A 16,828-nucleotide genomic window follows, 5' to 3' on the forward strand; every position below is an offset into this window, starting at 1 on the left:
TGCTTCGGTACAGCCCTGGGATTGCTGTTCTTGAAAAACTAGTCCTGTGAGGGATCTTGTTCTGGGGCTGCAAGTGATGCATCAAGTCTTGAAATCCTTTGTTCTCGATGAACCCGTACAGCTACAGATCATTGACGATCATGCATGCAACGAACCTGGTTGTCTGTTTTTAGCACTATACGGCAATAGGCCTTTTCTCTTAATCATACCAAGTAAGGTTTGTTGGCTTGTGCCTTTAGGCCTCTGGTTTGCCTTGCCTGATTCTCGAAACTCCAAGTAGTGAGCATGTGTCTGCTCTTCAAGTCATTCATGAGTGGGCTTGTCGTGCTTGACGGTGTCTTGAGCGTGGAGTCGCATTTCTTACAGTTAGCAGAGCACGGACCTGCCTTCTCAAAAAACTTCCAAATTACACTTCTTTTACTGTCACTATCCATGCCCGGCACGCGGACATTTCACAGGAGGAGAATCCCGTACAGGCGACGACCATGGCAACGACCCATGGCCAGACTGGCTATGGATGGCATTGAGAAAGGGGCTAGGATGGGTTATGATGGTAGTGTGATACAACAAGGCCCTATTCACAGAAATTTATTATGACTGTAATTTCACGCAATTTTGTGGCTGCACAGTCATGGGAGAAAATTAATTTCAATCGTAACAAAAAAAAAAAAGCGATTGGTATTTAACGGTTGACCGTCAAAGGGGCAGATGCAGTGTCATCGCCATCAGAACATGGCACCATTGTAGCGGCAATTTGCGCTTGTAAATTTGCTCATTTTGTGCCGGCTACAATTCATCATATTTGTTTCTAATGATGTGCAAATGGCAACGTACCCCGTTATTACGAAAACCCGTAAGTGAGGAAGGTTTTCTGCACACTGAAAACAGCTGTGTTACTTTTTTTTTCCGAGCATGTGAGTGATGCAAACAAAGCAAGGAACTATTCAGTTACATGTCCGCAACAAAATACGGGTGAACAGTAGGAATATATCGAAACCTCGAAGACAAAGCTTGCCGACCGAAAACAGGTCGTCGGCGAATGTTTAACCAAAAACTTTAGACATTACGAGTCAATAAAGGTCACACTAATCTAGCCACAAGATTGGCAGCATTTTGAATATCCGCGATGTCGAATTATTCGAAAGTTCGAACACTAGGTATTCGAAAGTCAATTGAATTTTCAAGCACAAAATATTCGATTTGCATTGAATTTGAATTGAATATTTGCACACCCCTAATTATTACAGTGACCAGTAAAACATAAAATTGCTGTGTCCCCAGCATGTTTAAGAAGAACTCTAGTTTCTCCATGGCAATGTATGACAAGTTCCATATATTCAACTGCACTGCCATGTTGTCTTAAGGGGGGACACTGGTCTTGAGGACCGAAAATTTGCCAAAAAATCAATTTTCTGTATTAATTTTATTTGCAGTCTACAGGTCCCAAAGAATGTACTTCCACAATATCATAGCTGTACCATAAGTATTCACAAAGCTGTCGCCCTTTCAAGTCGCCTAAATGACCATTTTTGCCTATGTTTGCAAACTTCGTGCCCTGTTTTCTGAGAAACAATTTTTTTCACACATGGTCAGCTGTCGGGTACAATATCTTGGGATGTACTGGTTCGATTTACACCATTTTTGCTGCATTTGAAAGCTTATGAACTGAACAGTGCAATAAAACCACAAAAGTACACAATTTCTTTTTGCTGGCACAAGATTTTACGCGGTTAGTTTTACAAAAACATTGTGAATTGATCACCTGACATTTATGAATTTTACAGCATTTGCAGAAACCATGCTAAAATTACTGCAGTGGTATAGTTGCACTCCCTGGTCCTTCTAGAGCACAAAGGGATAAAAGCTATTTGAGTATTTTATAGGTACATAATGAAAAAACTGCCCGAAACGGAGTGACATAACATGTTGCACAACTCAAAACTTGCCCCCCATAGACAAAAACTGACTGCATATTTGTGCTCAGGATGTTGAAATACACTCAATGTGTAAATCTCAAGCACATAGGTTAAAAAATAACAAAAATGTCCTCAAGACCAGTGTCCCCCATTTTCATTTTATCTATATACTATTTCCTTTCAAGCACTACAACACAAAAACTCAGATGCGTAATGTCCCGACTACCTTTTTTTGTGTGTGCGTAGCTATCTTTGAAAAGCCCTGTCTATACACACTAAAACAGAGACATGCTTATTCAGAAAAAAAAATTAGTTTCCAATTGTATTCGGGGATATTTAATTCCCTTCGCAGTAAGTTTTTACTGTTTGCAATCCATTTGGAGTCGCACATTTGATATTCACACACCTCTAAATCATTTTTTTGAAATTTCAGTTGCAGGTGCCAAACGCGCATCATTTGATGGTATGAATTGAGAGCACACTTTGTGTTGAGTTGAGAGTTTGAGCAAGACAGTGCCGGGCCGAAGAGACACGACGCATACTCCCTTGTAGCCTGTCTAGTTTAATTGCAATTTCGATGATGATGATGATTTTGGGTTTAATGGCGCAAGGCCGACAAAGGCAAAGAGCGCCATGACAATGATGAAAGAGATGATAAAGATTTGTAAAGGAGGCACTAGTTTAAAAAACTTTGCTCAGGGGGTTGGTGTATAGGGCCATAATTAAAGCATAGTGAGTATACTAAGATAAATGGTGTATAGGTTCATATTAAAACAGTGAGTGCAAGCACCTAAGGTGTAAAGTCTCAGGTTCCACCACTGTTTTAAAACACATAATGAACACAGGTGAGGTTATGGTCTATATGATATGTATTTTAAAAAGTCTACATCTGCTAGGTAACTAAAAACTTTTTTGTATGGGAACATTGGATGGTCTGATAAAAATAGTGAAGGGTGCAAGGGAATGTTATATGTGTAAGCTTCATTAAAATGACGTTTCCTTTCAATGATGCACATGTCACACTCAGTAAGCATATGAAAGACAGAAAGCTGACCCCCACATCGATGGCACTGTGGCTTGTTTGCGTCTGTTAAAAGGTATGAGTGTGTGATGTGTGTGTGGCCAATTCTAAGTCTGCATGAGGCCACTTCTATTGATCTAGCATGTTTCTCAGAGGGAGGTTTTTCAATTTTAGGTTTAATGACATGTAATTTGTTGCTTATTTCTTTATCCCACTGTTGTTGCCAGTGCTCTCGCAGCTTCCTTCTCACATAAGGTTTGAGGTCTTCATATGGAACCAGCTTAATATCTATGCTTTCACGAAGGGCAGCAGCTGCAGCACTTTGGTCAGCGGCTTCATTTCCAGCAATGCCACAGTGGCCCGGAACCCAGCACACTGTGACAGCAAGCTTGAGACTATAAGCTGAGTACAGAGCTCTTAGAACAGCATTAAAAGTTGGGTTTTTACTAGCCTTCAGAGATGAAAGCTTTGTAACAACACTCAGTGAGTCTGTGTATATAACTGAGCTCTTAATTTTGTTTTGGAGAATGTGGTTCAAAGCTAGCAGGATACCATATGCTTCTGCAGTAAATATACTAGTGTTCGTGTTCATTGTTTTGGACAAATTGAATATGTGGCCAATTGCAGCACAAGACACCGCTGCAGAAGTCTTCGAGGCATCTGTGTAGAATTCAGCTGCCTTGTAGTTGTCCCTGAGTGACAGAAAGTGCTGAGTAATAACAAAGTTTGGCACATTTTTCTTTTGCAGTTCTCTGAAAGACATGTCACACTGAATTGGGCAAATGTCCCAGGGAGCAACCAACTCATTAATGGAGGTGCAGTAAACTTCAGCAAGAGGAACTTGTAGGTCCTTTGAGAGGCATGACACTGCCAAAGGGAAGGGTGGTGCTATGGATGGTCGATTTTCAAAAAGTTTATTATTAGTGTTATTTTTCATAATTGCGTTCAAAGGGTGTTCCTTCATAGAAGTAGTCTTTGCAGCATACATCAGAGCTGTGTAAGTGCACTGGTACTCCAAGGACCACTGATTAGATTCAACGTGAAGGGATGGAATGGGGCTAGTTCGATATGCACCTGTTGCCAAGCGAAGCCCCAAGTTGTATACTGGGTCCAACATTTTCAGTGCTGTTGTGGTTGCAGACTGGTATACAATGCATCCATAGTCAATTCTTGACCTTACTAGGCTATTTAGAAGTGAAAGCAGACACTTTGTGTCCGTTCCCCATGACTGATGCGATAGTATCTTTCAAATGTTCATCGTTTTCAGGCATTTCGTTTTTAGTAATTTAATATGCGGTATAAATGTGAGTTTGTGGTCAAGTAAAATACCCAGAAACTTGTGTTCATTTTTTACTGGCATGGGTTGACCTTGTAATGTAATACAAGGAGGGGGATGGATACCACGCCGCCTGGAAAATGCCACAACAGCACTTTTATCAGCATTCAACATAAACCCGTTTTTGTCAGCCCATGTAACCAGTCTGTTGACACTTAATTGGATTTGGCGTTCACATATCGAGGAATTACAGGACTTAAAACTAACTTGAATGTCATCAACATAAGTGGAGTATGAGACAGTTCGTGGGAGAACATTTTTTAGTGAACTCCTTTTAACAAGAAAAAGTGAGCAGCTCAGCACTCCCCCCTGGGGTACACCATTTTCTTGAACAAAGGTTCTAGACAGCACGTTACCCACACGAACACGAAATGTGCGATCAGAGAGATAGTCCTTAATAACGTTGAGCATATTACCAGTAAGGCCAAATGACTGCAAATCTAGCAATATACCGTATCGCCATGTTCTATCATACGCCTTCTCCATGTCAAAGAACACAGAGAAGCAGTGTTGCTTATGGATGAAGGTGTCTTTCACATATGATTCAAATGCAACCAGGCTATCTGTAGTTGACCTTCCAGACCTGAAGCCTGTCTGATTTTTGTCTAACAGACCATTAAACTCGAGAAAGTACAATAGTCACCGATATATCATTTTTTCGAGCAGCTTACATAAACAACTCGTCAAGGCGATGGGTCTGTAACTCGCAGCAAGACAGGATTCTTTTCCTTCTTTAAGAAGCGGTACAACGATAGCCTCTTTCCATGTTCTTGGAAAACGACCTGTTTGCCATATTTTGTTAAAGAGAGAGAGTACTGCATGCAGGGTTTCACTGTGTAGGTGTTTGATTATGTCATAGCTGATTCGGTCAGCTCCAGGGGCTGACGTACCACATGTCGAGAGTGCACTCATCAATTCAAGCATGGTAAATGGAGCATTATATCCCTCATTCGAGCGTTGGTTCACACGAAGGGGCTGACGCTCTGCTGCCTTCTTATGCTGTAAAAATGTTTGTGTATAATGTGAAGAACTGAATACATGTTCAAAGTGTTTCCCAAGAGCATCTGCTTGATCTTTTACTGAGTTACCCACACTACTTACTAGGGGAATAGGATGACTCTTGTATCCTTTTAGCTTCTTTATTATAGTCCAGACTTTCCTACAATCCGTATAAGAATTTATAGATGATATAAACCTGGTCCAACTTTCGTTTTTTGCCATACGTCGCGTACGCTTCCCTTTAGCTTTTGCCTGCTTAAACTTGAGAAGGTTGTCGGCCGTGGGATAGCAGCGTAAAAGTGCCCACGCCTTGTTCTGTTCAGACCGTGCACGCGCGCAGTCCTCATTCCACCATGGTCTGGGTTTTGGGAGAGTTTTAAAAGTAGTCTCTGGAATGCTTTTCTGAGCAGAGTCAAGAATGTGGGCTGTAATCAGTGAACTTGCTGCTTCAACATCTAAATGGCATATTGTTGTAGGGGGTAGCCTGGAAAGTTCTTTGTATGTTTTCCAGTCAGCTGCTTGTAATTTAAATGTTCGAAGTGGTTCTGTGCCTTGAGAGTCATTGTTTACAGCAGTTAGTTTTGCAGGAAAATGATCACTGCCATACGGGTTGTTAAATACACTCCATTCAAGCATAGGCAGTAAGATTGCAGAGCCAATTGCAAGGTCTATTGCTGAGTATGTGTGGTGTGTGGAATTGTAATATATGTGGGGCGTTTCTTATTAAAGATGCAACATCCGGATGTCGTGAGAAACCTTTCAATGAGCCGCCCTCGAGCATCGGCTCGCACAGATCCCCAGATGGGGTTGTGAGCATTAAAATCACCGGTTATGATGTAAGGTTCAGGTAGTTCATTGATTAGGTTTTCAAATTCGACGTTGGAAAGGCGATAGTCGGGTGAAATGTATAGAGAGCAAACTGTCACTAGTTTGCCAAAAACTATGGCTCTGACAGCTACAGCTTCGAGTGACGTCTGTAGCTGGAGGTACTGACAAGCCACAGATTTTTGGAGTACTATTGCCACACCACCAGACGGCTGGATGCAATTTTGTCTGTCCTTACGGTAAACAATGTACTGTGTTAGGAAGTTTGTCTGTGATGGGCGCAGGTGTGTTTCTTGGAGACACAGTATTTGTGGTTTGTGATTGGTGAGGATGTCATAAATATCGTCTAGATTTCTTAACAACCCCCTACAATTCCAGTACATACCGTATTTATTCGAATCTAAGCCGATAGTTTTTTTGAAATACTGATATATCAAACTCCAGGGTCGGCTTGGATTCGAGGATTTTGAAATACGCGCCAATTTCCAAGTGAAGTGGTGCACAGCTAGCGCCACCCAGAAAAGAAAGTATTGTAGCCATTACTAGACGAGCCAGTAGCCATTAAGGGCCATAGGCCATTTTGAATTGTGCAGATAGTGGCCTGCGTGCTGTGTGGCGTTTGGTTTTGACAGCGCGTTTTAAAAGAAAAGTTGTTTTAGCGGCGGAGTTGTCGTCGAACGTTCAAGCCGGGCGGGACTTCGGCGTGGATGAAAAAAATGTCCGTCGTTGGAGGACGCAACAGGAGAGGATATGTGTGTGCGCCGCAACGAGGTTGGCAATCACCGGACCACGAGAATGCCGTCACCATGAAATGAAGATGGCATTGGCTGACTTCGTTCAGACGCAGCGAGCAGCTGCCCTTCCATTAACGACTTAAATGCTCCAGGCAAAAGCAAGGGAGCTTTTAAGGGAACGAGGCTTATCGCGGGCACACCTCAAAGCCAGTCGGGGCTGGCTACAGAAATTCATGAAGCACTTCGGCTTTAGCCTCCGTCGTCGAACCTCAATCGCCCAGAAGTTGCCCGGTGATTTTGAAGAGAAACTGATTGAGTTCCAGCTCCGCATCTTCATGTTCAATAAACGTGTTTTCTTTTTGTGAACGCTGACCTCGCCTTTTTGTTCGGCCTACATTTGAGGTAATTTTTTTTTTTTTTTCGCGCCTTCGGACTTTCGGGGGTCGGCTTAGAATCGGGGCCGGCCTAGATTCGAATAAATACGGTAACACTTTCAGCAGCCATGAGAATGAGCAAAAGAGAAAAAAGGATCATGTTCTGGATGATGTTTTTTCCCCTCTTTTTAGCAGGCCGTGTTTCTGGGCCCTTCTGAGCAGGTTCACTTAGGTTTTGGGGTCATTTCCAGGGGCAGCGACTTTACTGGCCTTTGGTTTGGTCGGTTTGCCACGACCTGTGAAACCGCGGCGCTCCTGTGATGCCTCAGGAGCAGACGTACTTGGAGAGACATCCATGGCCTCAACCGCGGTTTCTGAAGTTGAAAGAGTGTCAGAACCAGACTTTGTGCTAGAGGCCGTGGCCGCAGCACTGGGCACAGCTGGAACAGCAGTAGCCACAGGAGCAGTCTTCTGCTGTTGCACAGGTGCCTGAGACGAGGCCAGGTCAACATCGCTGACCTGGACAGGAGTCGTGCTGGCGGCCTTTCGCCCAGCACTAGGTCGGAGTGCAGCAGCAGAAGCCACGGTAGCGACTTTCTGCTGCTGAGTGGGGGGCTGCGACAGGACCAGGTCAGCCTCGCTGTACTGGGTGCCCACATCTACCAGACGACGCCCCACCCCCCGGCGAGCTGCGTCTGCGTAACTTTTGCCCGATAGCAAGGCATGCTTCAGGCGTGCTTGTGGGAACGTTAGGTTCTCAGTGACTTTCAGTTGGATTATTTCTTTTTCTTTTTTGAATGATGGACATGCGCGTGAGAAGGCAGAGTGTGGTCCACTGCAGTTTGGGCATTTCACTTGTTGCTTGTTACAATCGTCACTGGTGTGGTCAGTGCTTGCGCAGTGAGCACAGATGGATCGGCCACGGCACGACAGAGTTCCATGGCCATACTTCTGGCACTTGAAACACCTTCGCGGATTAGGTATGTATGGACGCACTGGACAGGAAATAAATGCAGCATGGACCGATTCGGGAAGTGTTGGACGGTTGAAAGTCAAAACAATGTGTTTAGTTCGGATTTCCTCCCCTGCGCGACGTATAGTTATCCTCCGCACAGCTGTTACGCCTTGGTCTTTGAACCCTTCGAGGAGATCGTCTTCATTCTCATGAAGTAGTTCTCGTTCAGAGATGACGCCTTGGGTTGTGTTTAGGCTACGATGTGGCGTGACCGTCACTTTTAGTTGAGCCAGGGTGTCCTGTTTCAGGAGGTTTTCACTTTGGTTTTTTCTTTGTACTTCTACCAGCAGGTCACCTGAGGCAAGTTTTTTTGCATGGTAGTCTTTCCCAACGATGTTCTCGAGGCATTTTGCAATGAGGAACACCGATTTTTTTGCTAGGGGTGCATTTTCTTCAGAGTGTACCACAAGGTATTTGTTAAAGGTTTCGACAGGTGGAGCTGCTCTGATGCTAAGTACTTCGGTGCGGCCCCTTTTCAGGGACCGATCAGTTTTTCTTGGGATGGAAAAAGAAGCCATAAGTACATGGTGTACATTCGGTAGCAAGGCCGGCCGCCCACCACCGAGCCCAACAAGGGAACGTGACTTAACACGCTAGCCGTACCTTGCCACTATAATCCTATGCTCGGGATCGAGGGTGACGTCTTTGCACAGGATTAACCCTCGCCGCCTGGAAAAACTTAGAAATAAGGAAGAAATGAGATGACAGGACAGTGTTAGGAAAGGAAATAGGAAAGGGAAAGAGCTGAGAGGAGGACAGGAAAAGGCGACTGGCTGATTCCCCCCGGGCGGGTCAGACCGGGGGCACCGTCTGCGAGAAGCAGGGGCCGAAGTGGCGTGTTGCCGCTGCTGGGGGGCCGTAAAGGTCCAAAACAACCCCAACTTTGGCTCAGCCACCAGGTTCCCCTTTTCCCCGGACACGGCAAAGCCACGCACAGCCGGGACGTGGGTGGGTCCAACCCACATGTGCTCGGGTCCGTGATGTTGCAAGACACCAAGTGCCTACGGCAGTAGGCACCCCTGCGGAGCTCGGGACCGTGGTGGCGCTACTCACCAAAACACCTTGAGTACACAAGGTGCCCCCTGCGGGGAGTTTAATTGCAATTTCAACTTTATAAATAGAAATATTATTGCATGCAACGAATCCTGAATTACCGTATTTAGTTGCGTAATGAACCCACTCGCCTAATGAACCGTTCCCCCACTTATCTTCTTGAGAATTTACTTTCTTGTCACCTTGCATAAAAAATGCAGCGGGAATATGTTTTTACCTTGGCATGGTTGCTTATGCCATAGACGATCGCAGTAACTTGATATCACACCACAGTAAGTAGGAACGCTAAAACGCATTCTAACAAAAAGAAATCTCAACAGTAGCTGAAGACGTTCGTGCGAATGGCGTGGTTCACAATTTAAAAAATTGCGTGCTTGCGGAGCGCCCCTGCTGAACACAAAACAAACCTTCTTGTGTATAGCGCCATGAAAACACCATTACTCCGCACTCCTTCCCTGCTCTATGCTGTTTCGCGACTTCGTAATTACACTCCATGGTTCTGTTCAGCTGCCTTCCGACATCTTCTGTGCTCCTGGTATGCGGCATATGACAAGCCAGTACATGCGCTGCACAGCCAGTTTGAAACCGAAGGGGGTGGGTTATGCGTTGATGCACATGGAAACCAGGCGACTGGGTGGCAGTTGACCCAGTGCACTGGCGAAAACAAGAGGTTTGGGCGATGAACAGGGATCGCCGTGTGTTTTGTGGGCCCAAAGAAGGGAAGTTTACCAGTGTGGGAAAGACGTTTTCGAGTGCCTTGAAAGCACGGAAGATGATGCGCTGCGGGCCAACGACAAGTGTGAAGCAGCAAGCGACTTCAGTGAGGAGGCAAGAACGGGGACGATGGCGAGAAGGGGGCCACTGACATGTTGTGAATAAAAAAAATTTAGTCTTTGATGGTGCTTCTCTTAGCATCTTTACTGTATGAAATTTTAGCTTAGTAAATACGGGATCTTGCTTAGAACATGCAGTAGAGAATTGTTTATGCATGTGCAGAAACACAAGAATAAATTAACATTTGTTCTTTAAATGGCTCTTTTGGTCTTTGAAACATTTGTTCTTTAAAAGTTGTCAAGGACTAGTAGTACGCACTTTTTTAGCACAGCAAAATCAATGCACATCCCCCATCTCTGTCATAAGTGGCAGACACTGTTTCGAGACAGGACACCCCCGCCACCACATGCAATCCCCAATCCCTTCATTTACTGTTCAGTGGCCACATTATTTTTCCTCGTTTGGTTATTTTTGGAGCCCCCCTCCACGGAACAAATTGCTCTGCATCTTGGTGGTGACGACGGACCTTCGCCTTTGTCCGCTTTTCATTTTTGTACAATCTGCTGCCCCGGCACTACAGCCAATCTCTGCATTCATCCAGATTTCCTGTGGTTTGCTGCACCCATGAGAGCTGTTTCACAGGGCAACCTCCTGAGAGTGAGATCGGGCAGAGTACCACAATGAGTAACGGGAGAGCCCGAAACAACTGCAGTAGAAGCGACTGCAGAGCTGAACCGTGAAGTCATAAGACTTCCCCTCTGGATCCGTCTTCACTGGTGCTGCTCAAACAATCCCGCTGCCCCGTCCCTATACCCCGCACAAGCCGGTCCCCCTAAGTGGCTCCATCATGAAAGCCTGTTCACAGCCCCAGTGAACCGATCGCCCAAACACCACCACTCAGCCAGAGTGTGCCCCACTGTAGACGCTGCCCACAAGAGACAAAGAGGGCCCACCTGGAAGATATCGTCATCCAGCCCCAGTGGGTCCATCCGGAGGGAGACCTCCTCCCTTAGGGTGATGCTCTCCAGGTCCGCAGTCAGGGCGTCTGCGGGCACTGCAGAAGCAGGGAAATAGCCCCCCAAGTCAACCACTGGCAGGCCTCCTTCCTCCAACCCACCATTAGCACTGGCTGCTCCCCATCGGCCCTCACCCCCTCTGCCTGAACAGCACCAGGACAAGACACGCTGCCTCGCACAACCAATGCCTTCAGACACCCGTGGGCCTGATGGTAGCAAGGGTGTGCTGTGCGCAAACACGCTCCTGCATTCTTACCACCCTCCACCCCCCTTCTAGGAATGGGAGAACAGAGAATTTGAGGCTCAAACTTGATTTGGAAGTGAATAGTGAATTGGTCGAATAATTTTGAATCAAACAGTTCGAATAGCACACATCACAAATTACAAAAAAATGAGCAAATTGTGACCCGATTAAGAATTGGAACTCACGTAGGCACAGCATTTTGTGAAACTATTACCAGTCGAGTATTTATTCAGAAATACTAGGCGCTCCACATGCTCCCGGAGAAGCAGATCCTGCCGGCTGCTGACAACAGCGCAATTAGTAGCCGCCAAAATATAAAAGTGACACGCAGCTGGCTCCAGAGTGTTTATTAGGGCTGGGCAAATACCGAATAGTAGCTTTTGAATTGAGTATCGAATCGAATTCGGAAAAAAATCCAAATATTGAATCGAATATAAAGTTTTTTCAAAGACCTCGATTTTTCGTAGGTTTTTGTGCAAAAGCGGAAGCTACTTCGCATGTTCGGGCGCCATGACGCTATTTTTCAACCCGAAGAATGCACTTTTATCACTCTCATTCGCAGCAGTCCAGCCGCCAAACCACCACAACGCGGTACTTCAGGAATCCGGAGTAAGCAGGATACGCATTTGAAAAAAAAAAAAAAAAAGAGAGACTTGCACTAGAATTGCTGTACTGCAATCATAGGCAACGACTAGACAGTACCTCGTAACTCCGAAGCAAAAACTTTGCAGGCAGGAAAAAGATGACATGAAAAACACGGCACAACCACAATGATGGACCACAATGAGGCACTATTTCGGAAGGCAGCACACCAGGAATGGGAAACGTGCACGATACATTGCAGAAGGAAAGCTCGCACCACAGTCACCGCACATGAGCCTGCGTTATCCCCTGTGGTCTAAAAAAACACAAAAAATGCAAGACATACACCAACTGCATTAAAAAAAGCCACAAAACGGAGGTGCTTTACAAAACAATAAAAGTGGTGGCGATTGCTTTACTGGAAGCTGCCCTAACATGTAGACATCTGGTTGTAGTATTCAAAATGGCGGCCAGAGTCAACGGCGATGGCACGAAGAAAAGATATCGCCGTGATCACAAATGACTTTATGCAGCGGGATAAAATTTACAGCCTCTGCAAGGCCCGCTTGTTGAAAGCGTGGTTTGGATGAAACTTGCCCAGCAGACGGTGCACCAGCAATGCGTTTGCGTGGTCCGATACCTCTCGCTTCCGCAGAACCGGAAACCTCAGGAACATCTCCTCGACTACAGTCTACGCTCGTTACAGCGGATCCGGCAACAACGGACTTTCGCTTACAACAGACCATTTCTGTTGGTTTGTCTGGTCCCCATGCATTTTAAATGGAGTCCACTCCGCTCATAACGGACCCGGCTAGAGCAGACTATCGGCTACAACAGACTAAATATTAGGCGAAAATTGTTTCGACTGAATGTTTATAGCGGACTTCCGCGGGGCCGGCACCCAATGTGCTTTTTTTTTTGTTTATTTTGGCAAGAAAACTGTTATGTCTGGCAACATTGCTGGCAGCCGGGTCGTTGGCGCAGTTAAGCCAGTGCCAGTGGCTTTTTTGTGTGCGACCAGCGGCATGAGCGGCAGGGTAGCTGATTTCGCTGTTGGATAAATTAAGCGTAATTAACGCTGTTGAACATAGGTGAAAAACTGCCGACATCACCAGAAGTACAGAAGTACAGTAGGGGGGTTGTTCCCCATCCATTGTGTGCAATCTGTTGGTAACCGTGCGCAGTCCAACTGGTCTAACTTTCGATTTTACAGCTGTCCGTCATCAGATTATTTCATTACAGCTGTTTCAATGACCAGACTAAAAAATGTAAGCTGCCTTGAGGGAATATCAGGCAGCGATCCGATTTGTTGACAAACGCTTTTGGGAAAACCTGCCTCGTCATGAGGGGATTTAAAAGAGCCTAGCTAATGCTGATGGGCATGCCTGATGTTTTATAGCTGGTTAATAATTGTGGCTAGTTATATTCTTGCTTTATTTGCTCAGCTCATCGTGCACCTTTACACGCTTGACCGCATGCGCTAGGCCTTTTCCAAGTGGCGGTGCTAAGCTTTGGAAACGGTGTTTACGCGATTCTTTGCCCACGCGGGAACGCTGTGCAGAGGTGCGGCAGGCGTGTAGAAAGAACAAGGTGTATGTACTATGTATATGCAATATTGTCAAAGTACCCATTTAGGGCTCATACCCGGTCGGATACTGCATACTTCGGCTACAGCGGACGTTTTTTTCCGGATTCAGAGGGTCCGTTGTAAGGGGCGTAGACTGTATTTGAAAAACCAAATAGTAAATACAGTGTAGACCATTTATAACGTAACCGCTTATAGTGCGGGACCGGATATAATGCGGGTTTTTGTGACCACCGGTTTGCCTCCCATAGAACTCAATGCATAAGCATACCGCTTAAGATGCGGTTGGCCGAACCACAATACCGTTTATAGTGCGGTTTTTCGGCGAGTCTGCTGGTCGACCGGCGCAGCTGGGGCATCGTTTTAGGGTAGCAAAAGAAAAAAAGAAATGATGAAATCGGCCATCTGACGCAGCGCGCACCCCTTGCTCTCCTCTAACTTCGACACTAGAAAAAAATAGACACCCTATAGTTCGCGCGTACGTGATAACCACAGCCGTCCTTGCTTGATGCACCTCCGAAGATAGCGACCGACTCCCTGTCCACACGTGGCAAGTTGTTTCTATTAATCGTGAACCGCATGGCCCGTTTTCGCACACGAATTGTGCACATCGGCGTTGCGCGTGCGTTTTTTTCATGCTCGCGTCTACGATTCCGCGCTCGCGGTGGCTTCTTCTCGTGGCAGTGGGAGGAGCCTGACGACTTGCACCAATGGAAAGACAGACACGCACCTAATGGCGGGAAATTCGAAGCGCCCCGAGCCGGCTAGCCGCGCCAGAGGTGTTTAGGCTGAAGTCCCTCGATCAGATGAAGGGACTTTAGTTTAGGCTTACCACCGCGGTATTTTTTGATGGGCGCTTTCACAAGCAGCGTGGATGGCAGTTTATATTCCACTTTGCAGTCACATTATCAGCTCTTTTCTTGCATGAGCATCTTCGTTTGCGCCTCATGCGGCATTTCAGCGAGCGGTTAGAAGTTGTCGCTGGAGCTGCCTGCACTGCTTCCCGGCCAGTGCCGACGGCATGTTGCCACCTCTTACTGCGCCGCACACATTACGCCAGTTGTATCCGCGCCGGCATCGCCGCGCCTGCGGTGTGCGCTGCACATTTTCGCGAGAAATCGCTCCATGCGGTTCACGCTTTAGAACATTATTCAGATAAGCCACCGCTCTTTCCGAACAAGCGAGCCGCGCGAACGTTTCCACCACCAGTACGTTGCGCTGATAAGCAGCCGCATTCGGCATCGTGAACAGAAGGTGGGGTAAAAAAAAAAAATCCTGCTGGCCTTTCTTATCATGTCTTGTGGCATCTTCATAGACGCAAAAAACGCAACCATGGTCCTTCAAAACAAACACAACGGAAGTTAAAGCCGCACTCGCCGTTTGTAAGACCGCGCTTTTGCAATGTGGGACCCTGCAGCAGCGGCTGATGTTAAAAATAATACGAAATAAAGACCCTGCCTTCGTTTTTAGGTGCTGTGCGTTTGGGTGATAAAAAATGTAGGATGACTTGAGAGATAGGTGGCGATTTGGTTGAATTCGCGCACGTTTTGGTTATAGTGCGGTACCGCTTATAGTGCGGATTTTTGCGGCTCCTGCGACATACGTTATAAGCGGTCTACACTGTATTCGATTCGCGAGTCAAATTATTCGTGGAGGCACTATTCGATTCGTATTCTAGTATTCGCACACCCATAGTTTTTAGCACTACCTAGAAGCTCCAATAAAAACAAAGAGTACCGTAGGAACTAGTTTCTGCAGCCGTAGCTATAGTGAACTAGAATGATCTAGTGGCGCGAACGGCGAGGAAGGGGCGTGCTCTTCTGTGTAGAAAACACCAGGTGGCGCTGCTGCGCCATCTTCGAAAGGCGCCGCCGCGGCAGGCTGTCGCTGTTCCGATGTTGGGTAGTAATTAACCCTTAAAAAAAAAAAATGCTACTCGTGTCTGGCATTTCCGTACCTTGCTAGGAACGTTTTGTTGCAAATCTGCCCGTTTGAGCTGTAGGGAAACGGCTATAAATCGAGTTGTTTGGTGGAGCGTACGCGTTCGATGTGCTGCCGGCGGACAACTGCTATGTTTAATTCTTTACGAATGGATTTACTTTTTATATTTACTGTAATAAAGTCCCGGCATGAACCTACTTGTGAATTTCACTAAACAAAAGCAAATTATACCCAGTATTCACGCGTCCAGTAGCACCCGGCTGATTTTCTCAGCAGCAAAGTTTGCAATAAACAAATTACCTTCAGAGGAAACTTTCCCCAGGCACTTAGTGCTGAAGGCAGCGTCTCCAAATGTGTCGTTTGAGATCGCAGCTTCTGTGTTAGCACGTGTAATACATCACTAAACCTCCTAGTCGTCATGGCCCCTTTGCAGGCCGAACTGCTGTCAGCTTCTTGCAGCACACTGTTCGCAACAGCTAGGGAATATATGTCACCGCTTCCGCATAACACACCACGAAAAGAATGTTTGCGACGACACTTTGTCGTCATGTGGATAGAAGAGCACAGATTTCTCGTGAAAATGTCTAGCTTTTTTTTTTTTTTCGTATCGATGTCGTATAGCGAAACGAACGTTTCGATCGTCGGCACAATTTAGCCGGCACCAGAGCTTTGAAGGAAGCTTGACTTCTTGAAGATGGCTCATTGTGAAAGCATCATTCCACAGAACTTGCGACTTCATTTGATGAGCACTGCGGAGAGAGAGCCTCGTGTTGTGGCTGGTGCACCTCATCTTTTTCGGCTCTTCAGCTTGCTTGCTGGCTGCCGAAACTGAAACTCTTGTCCGCCTTTTCCTTTGCGGCTTCCGCGTGCATGCTCCGCGCAGAATTCGAAGCACAGTCAGGCAGGATGGTAGGTACAGCACCTGGAGCCAGTGACAGCTTCCCGCGTACAAGTCGCACTTTACAGCCGTTTATTACGTGGATGTAATCACGCAATAAGCACTCGGGCTCAAAGTGGCGCTCACCAACGGCTGAAGATATGGTCAAGAGTTTGTCCAGTCTTCCCAAATTTTGTCCCCACTTTTTGCACAGTTCATCGTCCAAAGGAGCGGCGAACAAAGACGCCTTGGGAGCACCTGCAGGGTAACCACTGTGACAACCCGGAGCAAAGCAATAGGTGTCCGTCCTTCGTTTTGACATCGCGTACCCGGCCTGGCCAACCTCTATTCGACAGCACTCGCAATAACTATATTCCTGACGATTGTATACCTCTTGCTTCTGTGGAACATCACGGAAACGTAAAACACGCAGAAAATGAAAGGCCGGCCTCAGCCATTAACAGACGGAGAGTTTGTCCGACCGCGCGCCGCCAACGTATCGCACATCCGCTCGTATCGTCTGCGCCGCTAGCAGA

At 46.4% G+C, this 16,828-nt stretch overlaps 1 protein-coding gene across 1 annotated transcript in view; it reads right to left on the reverse strand.

Annotated features, from left to right (window-relative positions):
• The window catches only part of LOC144173716 (uncharacterized), a 116,708-nt gene that overhangs the window by 84,318 nt on the left and 15,562 nt on the right, over positions 1 to 16,828 (reverse strand). The window contains exon 6 of the mRNA XM_077702331.1: positions 11,001 to 11,101. Coding sequence (XP_077558457.1) covers positions 11,001 to 11,101 — 101 coding nt within the window. The remainder of the gene's footprint in view (positions 1 to 11,000; positions 11,102 to 16,828) is intronic.

Source organism: Haemaphysalis longicornis, unplaced genomic scaffold (genome assembly GCF_048455015.1).
Source record: "Haemaphysalis longicornis isolate Haplotype H1 unplaced genomic scaffold, Haemaphysalis longicornis Haplotype H1 scaffold_1, whole genome shotgun sequence".
Classification (NCBI taxonomy): Eukaryota; Metazoa; Arthropoda; class Arachnida; order Ixodida; family Ixodidae; genus Haemaphysalis; species Haemaphysalis longicornis.